This window comes from Cebidichthys violaceus, unplaced genomic scaffold (assembly GCF_023349555.1).
Source record: "Cebidichthys violaceus isolate CVI_PGR_0920_01 unplaced genomic scaffold, fCebVio1.0.p SCAF_20, whole genome shotgun sequence".
NCBI classification, from domain to species: Eukaryota; Metazoa; Chordata; class Actinopteri; order Perciformes; family Stichaeidae; genus Cebidichthys; species Cebidichthys violaceus.
The window spans coordinates 9,748,194-9,763,441 of NW_027176373.1; the positions used below are offsets into that span (position 1 = coordinate 9,748,194).

Genomic DNA, 15,248 nt, shown 5'->3' on the forward strand with positions numbered 1-15,248 from the left:
TTACTATGGGTTGCAAAAATCGAGGAGAGGCCTACAAAAAGGCTTAGGGCTTAACGGGTAGGATAGGAAACCTGCTACTTCAGACCGGAAGAAGGGGAGCAGGTGGTAGAAAGATGGTGGAGGCAGAAATCTTAGAGTGTGTTGAATACAAGTTAGATGACATGGAAGTAGGGCATCAATTACTGGCATTAAACCTGTGGAACTATAATAATGATTTAAAACTATGGCAAATAAGTTGTAGGACAATTATAAATGATAATATAATCTATTATTGAAAATAATAAAGGGAGGATATGTTGTTGCCACACTTTTACAAGGTTACAAAGTTTTTGTCACCTGTCAAAAAGCACATGCACTTTTTTGGTCAATTTTATTTTAAACCATTAACCATCTTAACTTCTTATCAAAAGAAAGACAAAGTAGAGAGAAAGTCAAATCCACATCATGCTTTTCTTATGTTTGTGATAATATAGTGAGTTTCTAATGAAATGTTTTTTTTTTGTCATGTGTATGTTGTTTATGACAGAATTAAAATGTGCACAAAACAGTTTTTAATTCAAGTCTGCTTTTTTAACAAGAGCAATTAGGAGCTAAAACACATTTTGTGCACGAGACTCATGTGATACCACATAAGTTTCATTGTTTTTGTGTGTGCTGTTCCAAAGTTGAGTTGTGTGGGTTTCGTTTCCTGTCAGAGGAAACGAAATAAAGATAAGAGAAGTTAAACCTACATCTGAAGGGTGTACAACAACACACATACAAACTGCTAAATCACCTTTATTTAATAATTAAAGACATGTGGACTTCCTTTATTTTAGATACAAATACATTTACAAATTGGTATATTTTGGATGTATTATGTGTATGCATGAAGCACTCAACCCCCACATCTGTGGGGGTTGAGTGCTCTTTTTGGAAAGAAGCCTTTCTCAGGGTTTTTTCTGCGTAACTGTGGTTATGTTTTGGTGTGCCGTTTTTTTTTTTTTTTTTTACAAAGAAACTGTAGAGGCATTTTTTTCCATCTTCAAGTTGTACTCTCTGTGTAGTCATTCATCTGGTGTAAATAATTACATGGTCAAATGAAATACTGACAATACAAATGTATATATTATTGATGTTGTATCAAAGGTAATTAAAAAACCTCTTAATGCTGATGTATCTTATGATGGTGCATATACTGTAGTTCTTCAGCATAATCAAGACCATCCAAGTCATAAGTAAGAGAAATTAAGCTAAAATTAATGCAATGACCATGGGTGAGCAAGTTTTAAAGGAGCAGTAGACCAATATTAAATTATTTGAGTAAGAGTTGGCAGTAGTTTTCTAGTCCTCGACAATGCAAATTACTTTTAATTGTTTTCTTCTTATATACAATACACAGAAAGTAAAGGAGTCACTATTCCTGAAATGTGTCCTCTGTGGTCTCATTTATTTGCCAGTTGAGTTAACAGTAACTGCAGATATTTGATACAATGAAGTAAATACGGTATATTTACTTTGATTTATTGAGTAAAAGCATCAACTTTTGAAAGCAGGAAATTCAGAACAAAGCTCAAAATTAGACCTAGGAAGATACTAAGCCGCTTTGCAACCTTTTTTGGGCTTTACTGTGAATGTGATTCTTTATGTGTGTCTATTTTGATGCAGTTTAATTATTATTAGTTTTATTGTTTGTCAGTTTGTTTGTGTTAATTTTTAATTTATTTTTTCTACTGCATTTCATTGTGCAACGTTAGCCTACCGTGTAATGATAACCAACGTCAACATGTAAAGAGCCGAAGAGGTCGCTGTTTTGTGTCATGAGCTGACTTTTATTTTGAAGAACCGGATGTTACAATGTTTTGATAACGGTTGCGGAAGAACCTGTCAGTTGGCTCTTTCTTGTCTAAGCAGTAGCTAGTTTCCCATCAACACCGATACTAATTCAACGGCAAATGTAACCGTTTCACAGAAAGCCACAATGGGATTTACACCGAGAAGCTTTGTCAAATCGTCGAAAGCGCTTCTGTTGTTGCCTTTTCTGTTGACATTGTTGCTCGTCGGGAGCCAAGGCGAGAGCAATGCGATGGACAACGTCGCAACAGAGAGGCTGGCTGAGGAGAGCCACCGACAGGACAGTGCCAATCTACTCATATTCATAATGCTCTTAACACTCACCATCTTAACTATATGGTTGTTCAAACACCGGCGATTTAGATTCATACACGAGACAGGACTCGCCATGATCTATGGTAAGACCTCTAACGTGTATTTCTATCTATCCATTAACGTTAGGTTAGCTAAGTCAGTGTAGCGTCGATGCTAGCTGGCTTTGGTGCCGTTAGCTCCTCAAAGTTAACCAGTAAGCTCATTTGAAAGCTTATTGTTATATTACAAGAAACATGGGAGAAGATACCTGGGAAATATTATGTACAAGCACACTGTTGGTGGTGCCGGTTAGCATTTAAGAGGAATATTATTTGTCCAGTATGTACAGTCCACAATAGTTACACAACTTAAACCGTATTAGGATTGTGGAATTTACGTTTTGTTGTCTTTTTGTTCGAGTTGATGGTCTGTCACCTCTCTAATTAACTAATTAAGACAAGATCCATCCCTTTGCCTAATTAGACACCTGCCATTTTCACCAGGCAGTGAGAAGCTGAATCGGTTGAATAGATACTCTCGTCTTTTCGCTATTAACCAATAATAACCAATAATTAACTTGTGTTATTGTTTGTTTATTGTAAGACCCGATTCTAATTCAAGTGTTTGGCACAGCCAAATAATTAAAAGCTATGTATTTAAATAGAACAAGGAATCACACAAGCAACTCCAGTGTCCTCCTGCAAAAAAACCTAGTTTTTGATTAATACTCCTGTATATAAATAAAGGACATTATTGCTTTTATCATTTACTACAGATCTTTGGTTAACTGCTTTGCCTTCACTCCCTCTTCCTCTCTCCTCTTCCTCCCTGAAGGCCTGTTGGTGGGTGTGATCCTGCGTTTTGGCGTCCATGTGCCCCAGAGCATGAGTGATGTGGTCCTCAGTTGTGCTGTCAACGCCAGTCCCGCTACTCTGCTGGTCAACGTCAGCGGGCGTTATTACGAGTACACTCTGAGGGGGGAAGTCAGCCGTGGCAAAGGTCACCAAGTGCAGGACGATGAGATGCTGAGAAAGGCAAGGGGGTGAACAGATGGGGTATTTAGTGGAGGGTGCAAGTGCTAGTTTTTTTTGTGTGTGTGCCCCTCTGGTATGAAAGTACCATTTGGGAGAAAATATGTCTCATAGTGTGTTAAACAGCCTCTGCAAATTTTGACGTATATCTAAACATAATCTCTGTCTATAAAAATCTTAATTTCTAGTTTGCATACACAAACAGATGAGATTAATTGATAACTTACTCCTATCTTCAGGTGACTTTTGACCCCGAAGTGTTTTTCAACATTTTGCTGCCTCCCATCATTTTCCACGCCGGTTACAGTCTGAAAAGGGTAAGAGGGTTTGGACTTATGACACACTAATTATGTAATTTAAAGATTCAGATTTTTCACAAATTAGATCTTTAGAAGATAAGGTTACTTTTTTTTATTAATAGGCCTTAATACAATGCTTGCAAACATATTGAGATCCTTTTTTATGATCATTGTGATATTTGTCTATATGGCCCCAGCCTAACTACTGGTACTAGACAGCCTCTGTTTTAATTAATCTGTGACCATGTCTGTCCCAGAGACATTTCTTCAGAAACATCGGCTCCATCCTGGCCTATGCTTTCATGGGAACAGTTATCTCCTGCTTTGTTATTGGGTAAGGCATTTGTTTATCTCTGAAATACTTACAGTTGAAACCAGAAGTTTACATACACTGTGCAAAAAGACACATAACACTTTTTTTCTCACTGTCTGATGCTAAATCAGACTAAAGCTCTTCTGTTTCAGGTCAGTTAGGATTACCAAAATGATTTATTTTTGCTAAATGCCACAATAATGAGAGAGAGAATATTTTAGAGAATTTTGTATTACTTTCTTCAAGGTCAAAAGTTTACATACATTTCCTTAGTATTTAGTAGCATTGCCTTTGAACTGCATGACTTGGGTCAAACGTTTTGGGTATCCTTCCACAAGCTTCTTACAGTACTCTGCTGGAATTCTGGCCCATTCCTCCTGACAGAACTGGTGTAACTGAGTCAGGTTTGTTGGCCGCCTCGCTCGCACACGCCTTTTCAGATCTGCCCACAAATTTTCGATGGGATTCAGGTCAGGGCTTTGTGATGGCCACTCCAAGACATTGACTTTGTTGTCCTCAAGCCACTTTTTAACTATTTTGGCAGTATGCTTAGGGTCATTGTCCATTTGGAAGACCCATTTGCGCCCAAGTTTTAGCTTCCTGGCTGATGTCCTGAGATGTTGCTTTAATATTTCCAGGTAATGTTCTTTCTTCATGATGCCGTCTATTTTATGAAGAGCTCCAGTTCCTGCTGCAGCAAAACAGCCCCACAACATGATGCTGCCACCTCCATGCTTCACAGTTGGGATGGTGTTTTCAGGTCTACAAGCTTCCCCCTTTTTCCTCCAAATGTAACGGTGGTCATTATGGCCAATCAGCTCCACTTTAGTTTCATCAGACCACAGGACATGTCTCCAGAAGTTAAGGTCTTTGTCTTGGTGTCTTTTTACAAACTGTAATCTGGCTTTTTTATGTTTCTTTAGGAGTAATGGCTTCCTTCTTGCTGAGTAGCCTTTCAGCCCATGTCGGTGCAGGACTCGTTTTACTGTGGATAATGACACTTTCTTACCAGCTTCAGCCATCATCTTCACAAGGTCTTTAGCTTTTGTTCTGGGGTTGCTTTGCACATGTCGGACCAAAACACGTTCATCTCTGGGACACAGAGCCCGTCTTCTTCCTGAGCGGTGTGATGGCTGGACATTCCCATGATGTTTATACTTGCGTATAATTGTTTGCACAGATGAACGTGGCACCTTCAAGCATCTGGAAATTGAACCCAAGGATGAACCAGACTTGTGGAGCTCCACGATTCTCTCCCTGATTTCTTGGCTGATTTCTTTTGACTTTCCCATGATTTCAAACAAGGAAGCAGAGTGTTTGAGGTGTGGCCTTAAAATACATCCCCAGAATAAAATGATCTAAGAAATTCTCTTTCTCATTATTGTGACACTGAAACAGGAGAGGTTTAGTCTGATTTAACTTCAGACAGTGAGAAAAAAAGTGTTATGTGTCTTTTTGCACAGTGTATGTAAACTTCTGGTTTCAACTGTACATTCAGAGTAACAGATTGAAGATTTTGTCTAATTCTTCTTGATTGGTTTGTTGAATGGGCAAGCGGAGCCAGTGTTTTGACTTGTACACATTCTTCTCTCCTCCTAGGCTGATCATGTATGGCGTTGTCTCCTTCATGAAAGTTGTGGGCCAGCTTGGGGGCGATTTTTTCTTTACTGACTGCCTCTTCTTTGGGGCCATCGTTTCAGCGACAGACCCAGGTAGGTAGGGCCGTATAGCTTTCGGCTGTGAGATAGTCTTTCTGTTTGAGGCCTTTCTTGCGCTCCTGTCCTGCTGTACAGTATTTGTGTGTCTTATACTCTGAAGTGTATTTTTCTCCTCTGTGCCTCAGTGACGGTGCTGGCTATCTTCAATGAGCTAAAAGTAGATGTGGACCTGTATGCTTTACTCTTTGGCGAGAGTGTCCTCAATGATGCTGTGGCCATCGTACTCTCTTCGTAAGCATTCATTAATTACACACTGACGATATATACACACACAGCCCACGCAGAAACAACAGAATGTCCACTACTAATTCATCAAAGAAACAGTAGTTCAAAGATAGTTTGACATTTTTGTAAGTCTGTCTCAAAACAATATGTATATTTCAAGAGTTATTAGTCGCTTGTAACAAAACTAAAAGACTGGAACTTTGGAAGATATTTATACATTTATACACGTCTGTCTAGCTTCAGATGAACTTTAAAATTAATTTTTACACAAAACAATGGCTGTAAAATTTGAATCGTGATTTAAAGAAATATTGTCATGGCCAGTATGGACGGGATCAATAAATTGGCATTAGCATGTAAGTATTGCTTTGAGATAGACTTAAATGTGAACCTATCCTTTCAATATCTAGTTCTGTGTTAATGACCTGCACTGTTGTGAGTCTAACTTCGAGGCGACTTCAGCTTTTTGTGTTGTACATTGCATATGAATGGACACTTATCATACTAACATCAGTCCCTGTCATTTCACTGCTTGCCCTCCTTCACCTGTCCGTGTCATTCTCCGCCTACCTGTACGTATGTATGCAGTGTTCTCCTCCGCTGGGAGAAGCAGAGTAGACGGGAGGCTGGAGCTGTGCGCTCCCCAGGTGACGATGGCCCAGTCTGGCCAGAGGGGGAGGACGAATGGCTGGGAGATAACCAGACATTCACTCCCCGGTGGGTGGGTGGGTGGGTGGGCTGTTTGAGTGGTTGTGCTGCCAGAGCTATAGGGTTAGAACCTGATCATCTCAACTCCGTCGCTGTGATACATATTTTTTACTTAGAATGTAGCCTTGAACCACCAACCATTAGAATGATCACTGTTCTCCCCTGTTACCCTTTCATATCCATTCTTTGTCTGAATTTTCACTTTTCTCTATGCTTTATAGACCCGGCAAATAACCAGAAATTGAATGAATATTAGTGCTAGTGATTCACGTTGTTGGCCTTGATGTCATTTGTGCACCACTAGCATCTTAATACACTGTTTGCCAACCCTTTCTATGATGCCTGTGTCTGTTATGCATTAGGAAGATAGTTATAATGCTTTATAATCTGCTTATAGCACTGTATAATTATAGTTATAAGCACTCAAACATATTCATAATGCTTTATAACAATAATCATTATAGCGCATTTTATAATGACTTATAAGGTCAGGTATCATAATACTTCATAATTGCTGGTTACTCACTGACACTGCAAGAATCACAGTGTTTTATAATTTTATTGTTGTAATACATTATTATCTTTTTATAGTACATTGTGATCACTGCTATAATGCACTATAATAGAATTATAAGTTACTCTCAGTAGTCATTGTTTGCTTAAGTAATGTAAAAATTGCAACGCTTTGTGTTGTTCTTGAATAGATTTAATGATTCATTTTTTCACTTTACGTCACACAAACAATGACCCCATGGAATGACTTACAATCACATTATTATGAATTTTAAGTATGTTTATAATGTATTATAAAACGATTAAAGTGAATTCCAACAATAGCGTTTCTCTACTTATTAATACTCTTATTGAAAATCAATTGGATATTGGAATGGTCTTGAGAGATCCAAGATCCAGTTGGATTTAAGCATGCAAGATCCTGACTTCCTCCCTTTTTGTGACTGTAAAACCCAACTCCATTTTGTGGTCTTTTGTTACCTTTTTTTAAGGGGAAACCAAAATCTCCTAATTTCATGCAAAATCAGATAAACACCAGGCTGTTGATATCAGCCACTATTGGATTTGGGTTGCTGCAGGTTTGATTTGATGCCTGACTTTGACATATCTCTTTGTTTCCTTATGAGAGCATGTGATTAACGTGGAACCAGTTCCCCTTTCTGGATTCTTAGTAAGTGCCTATTTCCCTTTTCCACGTAAATGTTTTTATTTGCTTGTTCTGTATATCTGCACTCTAGCTCCATTGTGGCGTACCAGCCTGCAGGAGACAACAGCCACAGCTTTGAGGCCATGGCCATGTTGAAATCCTTCGGCGTCTTCCTTGGCGTCTTTAGTGGCTCCTTTGCTCTTGGGGTGGCCACTGGATTCATGACCGCTCTCATATCCTTTCACCTGTTGCTCACCATTACATAAGTTATATACACAGGTATGCATGGGCAGATAGACAGCAACAGAATAACACTAGAGGGTTTAAAACAGAGGTCCTCTTCCTCTCTTTAGTTGCTGCTGTTTAATCATTATTTGGGCAGCTTCAAGTCTTTTTTGACCTGGAACCAGACAAGCCGTTGTGGTTGTCCCAAGAGGAGTAGCCTGAATTGTGTCCTTGCACAATAAGAGCGAACAATGCTTTCTTTCTTATAGAGTTTACACAACGATGCTTTTCTTACCTCAGTTCCATTTGTACACTGCAGGTTGACTGTGTATGTGCTACCTCTTGTTTTGCTCCTTGACTTTCAGTTTTTGTCACGTCACCAAGTTCACTAAGCTGAGGGACTTCCCCTTGCTGGAGACGGCGCTCTTCTTCCTCATGTCCTGGAGCACCTTCCTATTGGCTGAAGCCTGCGGGTTCACAGGTACACCTGTGTACACGGCACGCGTGCATGCAATTTAAACTGTGAAGTTTGGCATTTCATTTTGACACTTGTAATACATCTCACCATAACTTTTGCTGCTCTTTAGGTCCACATTTCATGAAAGTAATGCTGATTTTAAATGCTTTTGCCGCCCTCCAGTGAAGTATAATTCAATGTGTTCTGAGTGATACTGAAGTGACACCTGTGTATGTTTGTTTTTATTCAGGCGTAGTGGCTGTGCTGTTCTGTGGCATCACTCAGGCTCACTACACCTTCAACAATCTCTCCCCCGACTCGCAGGACAGAACCAAACAGGTGATGTACAATCACATGTCTTTGGTCGCTTTTACTCAATTTATTTAGATGAAAATCTTACCTCAATTCTGCTTCCTTCTCTTTTTGTAGTCCTATCATTAAGGATGCTTTAATGCTGCTATTTTTGAGTTACCCATCTAAAGTAGTAACTCCAAAGTGACGTCAATGCAATGTGAACTTCTCTGTTTCAAGTATCCTGCAGTTTGTTTGCCATAATCGTTGTTCTCTTCCCCCATCAGTTGTTTGAGCTGCTGAACTTCCTGGCAGAGAACTTCATCTTCTCCTACATGGGTCTGACTCTCTTCTCCTTCCAGTCACACGTCTTCAACCCTATGTTCATCGTCGGAGCCTTTGTATCCTTTGCTCTGATTGGTGTTAATGCTCCAGAGACGATTGGTTATCTGGAGATGACTGTTGTTGCACATAACCACTCCCGTGAATATTTTGATGATGCCATAGTTCTTGTTGTTATGTATCAGTAACAGAATGTTTTTTCTTACCTTTTAATCTATAATAGACTATTGTAAGCTACACCTGTCTGCATCATGTCTGCCGATGCTGATAATAATAGTGTATTCATACAGTATATGTATTTTAAATAATGTTTCAGTGATTGAAGGAGCCCGAGAACAACAGCAACATTTAAAAGACTGATGAGTCAGTTGAAACTGCCATCTACCCACGATTATATTCCATCCCAGCTGGCCCCATCTCTATTACTTTGCAGTGTGTTGTGTCCTTGACCTGCCTTGTGTAGGTGGCGGTGTTTCTGGGCAGGGCTGCAAACATCTACCCTTTGTCCTTCCTGCTCAACCTGGGCCGCAAGAACAAAATTGGATCCAACGTTCAGCATGTCATGATGTTTGCAGGTACAGAGCTGTGACAGTAAAGTCTCTAATGTCAGCAAAGCAATCATTTTAAGTTTCTCAGGCTTGGACCAAAATGAATAAACTACTTCACAGCTGGGACCTGCTTCCATTAAATCAGTGGAAAGGATGATTAAACCCTGTTTAAAAAAAAGCGTAGCCTAGATATTTGTGTGTGAAGACAGTCTCCTTCTAGACCAACAACACTCCTACTAGAAGTCCGCGACATGTCTGTGCACATAATTGTTTCCATATCACCAGCCCTGAGAGACACAACGCCTGCATCAACATAACTGTGTGGGTGGATCTTGCCAACTGATGTGCAGTAGTTAGGAAATAATGAACCACAGAACAGCAACATTAAGTTAAATATATGTTGTGGCTTTTCTTGAGTTAATGATAAATGAAAAAAATGCTCACCACCTCATTCAACGTCTCTCCCACACTGTCTTTTTAGTGACACACACACACACACACACACACACACACACAGTTTCTCAACCTCACACTGGCTTTGTCATCCGTCTCCTCCAGGACTGCGCGGTGCGATGACCTTTGCTCTTTCAATCAGAGACACGGCGACTTACGCCCGTCAGATGATGTTTTCAACTACCCTCCTAATTGTCTTCTTCACTGTCTGGATCTGTGGAGGAGGCACCACGCCCATGCTGTCCTTCATGAGCATACCGTAAGGCTGTGCATCAGTTTGTATGCATCTGTCTCTCTGTGTGTTTCACGCCATCTATCGAATGTTTTGCTGTCAAAGTCACTGCGGCTACCTTTTCTCTTTCAGGGTGGGTGTGGACTCTGATCAAGACCACTCTGTAAGTAATTAGCACAGAATGAAGTCTCTGTTTTTTTTAATTTTATTTATTTTTGGTTGCTTTGTCATTTGATGTCCTTAAATATAAGTAGAAAGTAGTGAAAAAACTAAATATTTTGCTTAACAGAATTCAGCGGTGTTGGATGGGTCTCAGCGGAGGAACACCAAACATGAGAGCGCCTGGCCCTTCAGGATCTGGTATAACTTTGACCACAAGTATCCTTTCAGCCATGGATCACCTCTTTAAAGTCCTCAGCTTAGGACACCAGAGGGTGCTCTTTCTAAACTGGAAGAAATATACACCAGCAACTTCATCTTTGCTGGGGGGTTCACAGATAAGGCACTGATGATGGTTAGATTATAGATAGATAGATAGATAGATAGATAGATAGATAGATACTAACTTTATTGATCCCGCGAGGGGAAATTGTTTTGTTACAAGCAGCAATAGGTTACAGAGCAGCAATAGGTCACAGGTAAAAAAATCTTAATATTATATAAAAAGAAAAATACAAGAAAGATACACATGTCACAATATATACAGTTATAATATAGTAAAGATGTTATATAAAAAATGCACACTATATACACAGTGAATAGAACAGAATAATATTAAATCAACTAAATAAACAGTAGTGCAGAGGTTTAACGATTTGATTTGGCCCGAGGTGATTTATTGTACAGTCTTATAGCAGTAGGCAGGAATGTTCTCCTGTACCTGTCCTTATGACAGCGGAGCTGGATCATTCTGTTGGAGAAAGTGCTCCGCTGTCCCTGCAGTAGATGGTGGAGAGGGTGGTCCTGGTTATCCAATATGGATGATAGTTTCTTCAGTGTCCTCCTCTCCACCACCTGTTCCAGACTGTCCAGTTTACAGCCGATGATGGAGCCGGCCTTCTTAACCAGTTTGTTAAGTCTGTTGGTGTCTCCGGCTCCAATGCTGCTCCCCCAGCAGACTACGGAGAAGTACAGTGCACTGGCCACAACAGACTGGTAGAACATCTCCAACATCTTGCTGCACACGTTGAAGGATCGAAGTTTCCTCAAGAAAAAGAGTCGACTCATCCCCTTCTTGTACACAGCGTTGATGTTGGCCTTCCAGCTCAGTCTGCTGTCGATGGAGACACCCAGGTACTTGTACTCCATCACCATGTCCACGTCCTCTCCTAGAACTCTCAGTGGCTGTGGAGCCGTCGTCCTCCTCCTGAAGTCGACCACCATCTCTCTGGTCTTGGCCACGTTCAGAAGCAGGTGATTTCTACCGGCCCACTCCACAAAGTCATCCACTACTGCCCTGTACTCCTCCTCCCGTCCGTCCCTTATACACCCGACCACTGCAGAGTCATCAGAGAACTTCTGCAGATGGCATGACCCTGAGTTGTACTGGAAGTCAGTGGTGTATAGGGTGAACAGGAAGGGAGACAGAACAGTTCCCTGTGGGGCTCCAGTATCACTGACCACCGTATCAGACAGCACACGGCCCAGTCGGACAAACTGTGGTCTGCCTGTGAGGTAGTCAGTGATCCAGGAGACAGTGGACGCGTTAACCCCCACCTCCCGCAGCTTCTCACTCAGTAGCACTGGTTGGATGGTGTTAAATGCACCGGAGAAGTCAAAGAAAGTGATTCTCACAGAGCCACCGGTTTTTGACCAATCAAATAGTTTAATTGAAAGTTATTGTTGTAAAAACTGTTACTAACCCTTGACAAAAGTTTGTTCTCCAGCTACCTGAAGCCCCTCCTGACCCACAGCGGCCCTCCTCTCACTGCTACGCTGCCTGCTTGTTGTGGACCGCTGGCACGATGCCTCACCAGCCCACAGGCCTATGAGGTGTGGACACACAGCATAATGTAGTAAAGTGGCACTTGTTAAAATACGTGACTTCGAAAACACAGTTATTAGTCTTTGTCCATGTATTTAAAGACGAGTATTACGAAAGTACTTTGTTTGAAGTTGCAGTTTTTCAAGGTCTTCTCTCCTACTCCTGTGATTGTATTCATCCTCTTCTTTTTATTCCCTTGCTTTTCTCGCTTTATATATATATATTTCCGTTCCCCTTTACAATCTCCAGAACGAAGGCCAGCTCTTCGACGATGACTCGGACTTCATCCTGAATGATGCCAGCGTGAGCTCCATGTACGCCGACGTCACCGTCAGCATGGACGCATCCGGCCGCACCATCAACCGCTCCTCCGGCCCAAGGGGCGGCCCGTCTGATGAAGGTCTGGACCACGAGCTGGCCTTAGCGGAACATGAAGTGGCCATCAGGGGCACCCGCCTGGTCCTGCCCATGGATGACCCAGTGGAGCCTCCGACCACTGTCACCCTGCCCCCGCCTCCCTCCCCGCCACGCTCCGAACCTCGCAGGCACAGACTGTAAGACGGTTTTACACTATCAGGATGCAGCTTGTTGTCTTCAGCTGGAAAAAAAAAAAATCACAAATCATCTAATTTGATTTCACAAGAAAATAGCACATGTTCGTTGATTTGTTATTGTAAAACAAACTGATTGACGTAAGTGGCCATGTTGACGGGACCAGTTCTCTAAAATGGTTTTAAAATAGGCCCAGCTTTGTGACTAACTTGAGGAGTGCTTGATTTAATTCATTTAGGTGAATTACTGTAATCTTGTGAATGCACTACATGTAAGATACTGTTTATCAAGTGCACCTCAAGTCTAAAGGTTACTTAAAAGAAATGGGGCTGTTGTATTTGCTCCTACATTTGCACTACTGTGGTGATATGCCAGTGCTGTTATCTATGCTCTATAACAGCCCCAACTCCCTTTGACTTTACGAGGAGACCCCTAAATGTTACATATGCAGTTTAGCCTTTTCCTTGTGGTGAAGTTGCTCCAGACAACAGGACCTGTATGTGTCTTGCTTCCTACAAGTATTTGTAAGATGACCTACAGTCTCATTTAGCACATTTTACTGGCACTCTAAAACTCTGCTCTAGTACCACTTACTAACAGTCAGTGGTGTCAAAGAATATTTACACTACAGCCTCATTACTAATGTTTCTCATCTATCCACAGACAGATTAATATCCGGTAAGTTTGTCTCCCTCTCAAAGTTCATATGAGGAGAAGGTTCAGAGGAGGAACTGGGGATTCTGAGTAGCCGAGGTGGGAGCTTCTAGACGACGACATTGACGTCTGTGATGGAAGCAGAATTTGATTATTTTTTTTTTTAGATGTGCTACAACATTGTAAGAAGATACCATTTGGCCAAAAAGTTCAAACTGCTTCCAGAGTCCAGTCTCCACTATCTTAAATTTGACTTATTAATTTATTTATTTAACAACAAATTATTTATTTATATAATGATTTATTTCGTTTATTTATTATTTATTTATTGTTTTGTGACATTAATGATTATATTGCCCTGTTCGAAAATAGGTCTGCTTGTTGGGGAAAGGCTGTTTTTTTCCTTTTCTTTTTCCTAACAAAGCACTACAACTCTTCCCACACACGGTACATTGTTCAGTGGGGAAGTCATGAGGGAGGTGGAGATTCATCCCAGGAGTGTGTTCTTTACCATGTGTGTGCATGTTAAACCATCTCCTTCCTGTTCTGTAGCAAATACTCCTACTTTATTTGAAACTAGAGCTTCCCTGCTTGTGTATTTTTATAAGTTTGTGTGTGGCTGATGTCAGAATGAAATTGTTCAACTCTACTAATGTGGTTATCAGGGCTAATGTCTGTTTCTGGGTTTTCTGTCTTCATCTGATTTCATCTTCTTTCAAAAAAAAGAAAGAAAAGAAGGTAACTGCCATTTTCTTTGTGATGTCGTATCATCAAAGATGACTGAGGGCTGGATGAACTGTTTTAACTTAAAGTGCCTATTCAGAAATTAATTTACTTAATGTAAATTTGTACATATTTTGATTTGCTGATGTGCAGTAATATTATCTTGGTTTTTATATGACACAAACCCCTTTTGACTGATGTTGAATATTGTGCTCCCAGTATAATTATGCCATTAGGTGACTGCCTATGGTGGAGATCACAAAAGAGTGCACACTAAAACGTACTTTTATTAATGGGAAATACGTATCACTAATATTTATTGGCTAGAACAATTCTGAGAAATGTGTAGTAAATGCCACATTTACTTAATCAAAAAGTAAATGTGTAATTTTACAATAAAACTATTGGGGGATGTATTTGAATGCAACAAGAAGCCTCATGTTCAACAGTTGAGGGAAAGACAGGAGGACACCGGTGACTTTTTCCCAATACAGTGTTTGTCTTTATATTCTGTTCCCACCTCAGTGAGAGATATTTTGCACTGAGGTATAGTTAACCCTTGTTTGTGCTGTTTTCTGCTGGGTGATTTTAATGACTGAGGTAGAAATTAATACCTGATAAAAAAAATTCAAATGTGCGTTTAACTGTGTCAGCCTGCACATGAGTTGTCTTTTTTGATCTAAATGTTATTCTTGATAAGAGGTTTGAGATTCTGCATAATTATCCAGAGGACGAGAGAATTTACATTATTTCTATCAGTAAGGTACCTTTTCATTTGTTGTTTAAATGTTATTGAACCGTAAAAACATACTATGTTTATATGGTAATTCTGAAGAAACTGTTGTAATCTTTCAAAAGCAACCGCACCTATAACTAAACATCTGAAAATGTTTACGTTTCAACTGTCAGTAGAAATGGTTAAAGACAGTTGTATTTGTGAAAAGTACACCTGCAAAGTCTAAACGTGAATGTTTTTTATATGTGAACTTTTTTTTTGGTGGGGGAGGGTAATCTTTGATTCAAAAGATGGTTCCCTGTGTATTCCTGATTTAATAGCAGTGTCTCAGTCTGACATCTGCAAGTGTAGCCTACCTGAAGATAATAAAAACGATTCTTGCACATGTCGAGTCTTTGCTCTTTCAGATTATGCTATAGGTGTGTACCCTGCAGGATGTTGTTCTATATCACAAGGCTCAAATAATCTCAC

The 15,248-nt window shown here is 40.3% G+C and overlaps 1 protein-coding gene and 1 long non-coding RNA gene across 2 annotated transcripts; both read left to right on the forward strand.

Moving 5' to 3' along the window:
- Positions 1–1,862: 1,862 nt before the first annotated feature.
- On the forward strand, positions 1,863–15,160 carry LOC137876537 (sodium/hydrogen exchanger 6-like). The gene is made up of 16 exons (XM_068716184.1): positions 1,863–2,231; positions 2,962–3,161; positions 3,398–3,475; positions 3,715–3,791; positions 5,370–5,482; positions 5,614–5,719; positions 7,672–7,813; positions 8,181–8,286; positions 8,513–8,601; positions 8,841–8,954; positions 9,359–9,470; positions 10,002–10,155; positions 10,261–10,291; positions 10,418–10,506; positions 12,015–12,120; positions 12,362–15,160. The coding sequence occupies exons 1-16, from the start codon at positions 1,961–1,963 to the stop codon at positions 12,668–12,670; spliced, it is 2,097 nt and encodes a 698-aa protein (XP_068572285.1). The 5' UTR covers positions 1,863–1,960; the 3' UTR covers positions 12,671–15,160.
- On the forward strand, positions 4,011–5,103 carry LOC137876757 (uncharacterized). The gene is made up of 3 exons (XR_011103461.1): positions 4,011–4,561; positions 4,694–4,804; positions 4,951–5,103. It is a non-coding gene; the product is annotated as an uncharacterized lncRNA (long non-coding RNA).
- Positions 15,161–15,248: the final 88 nt, after the last annotated feature.

Excerpts from the sequence above, each read along its gene's own strand:
- LOC137876537 (XM_068716184.1), top strand. The coding sequence starts at position 1,961 with ATGGGATTTACACCGAGAAGCTTTGTCAAATCGTCGAAAGCGCTTCTG. Across the intron at positions 5,483-5,613 it reads CGTTTCAGCGACAGACCCAG|TGACGGTGCTGGCTATCTTC; the intron begins GTAGGTAGGGCC and ends TCTGTGCCTCAG. Across the intron at positions 10,292-10,417 it reads ACTCTGATCAAGACCACTCT|AATTCAGCGGTGTTGGATGG; the intron begins GTAAGTAATTAG and ends TTTGCTTAACAG.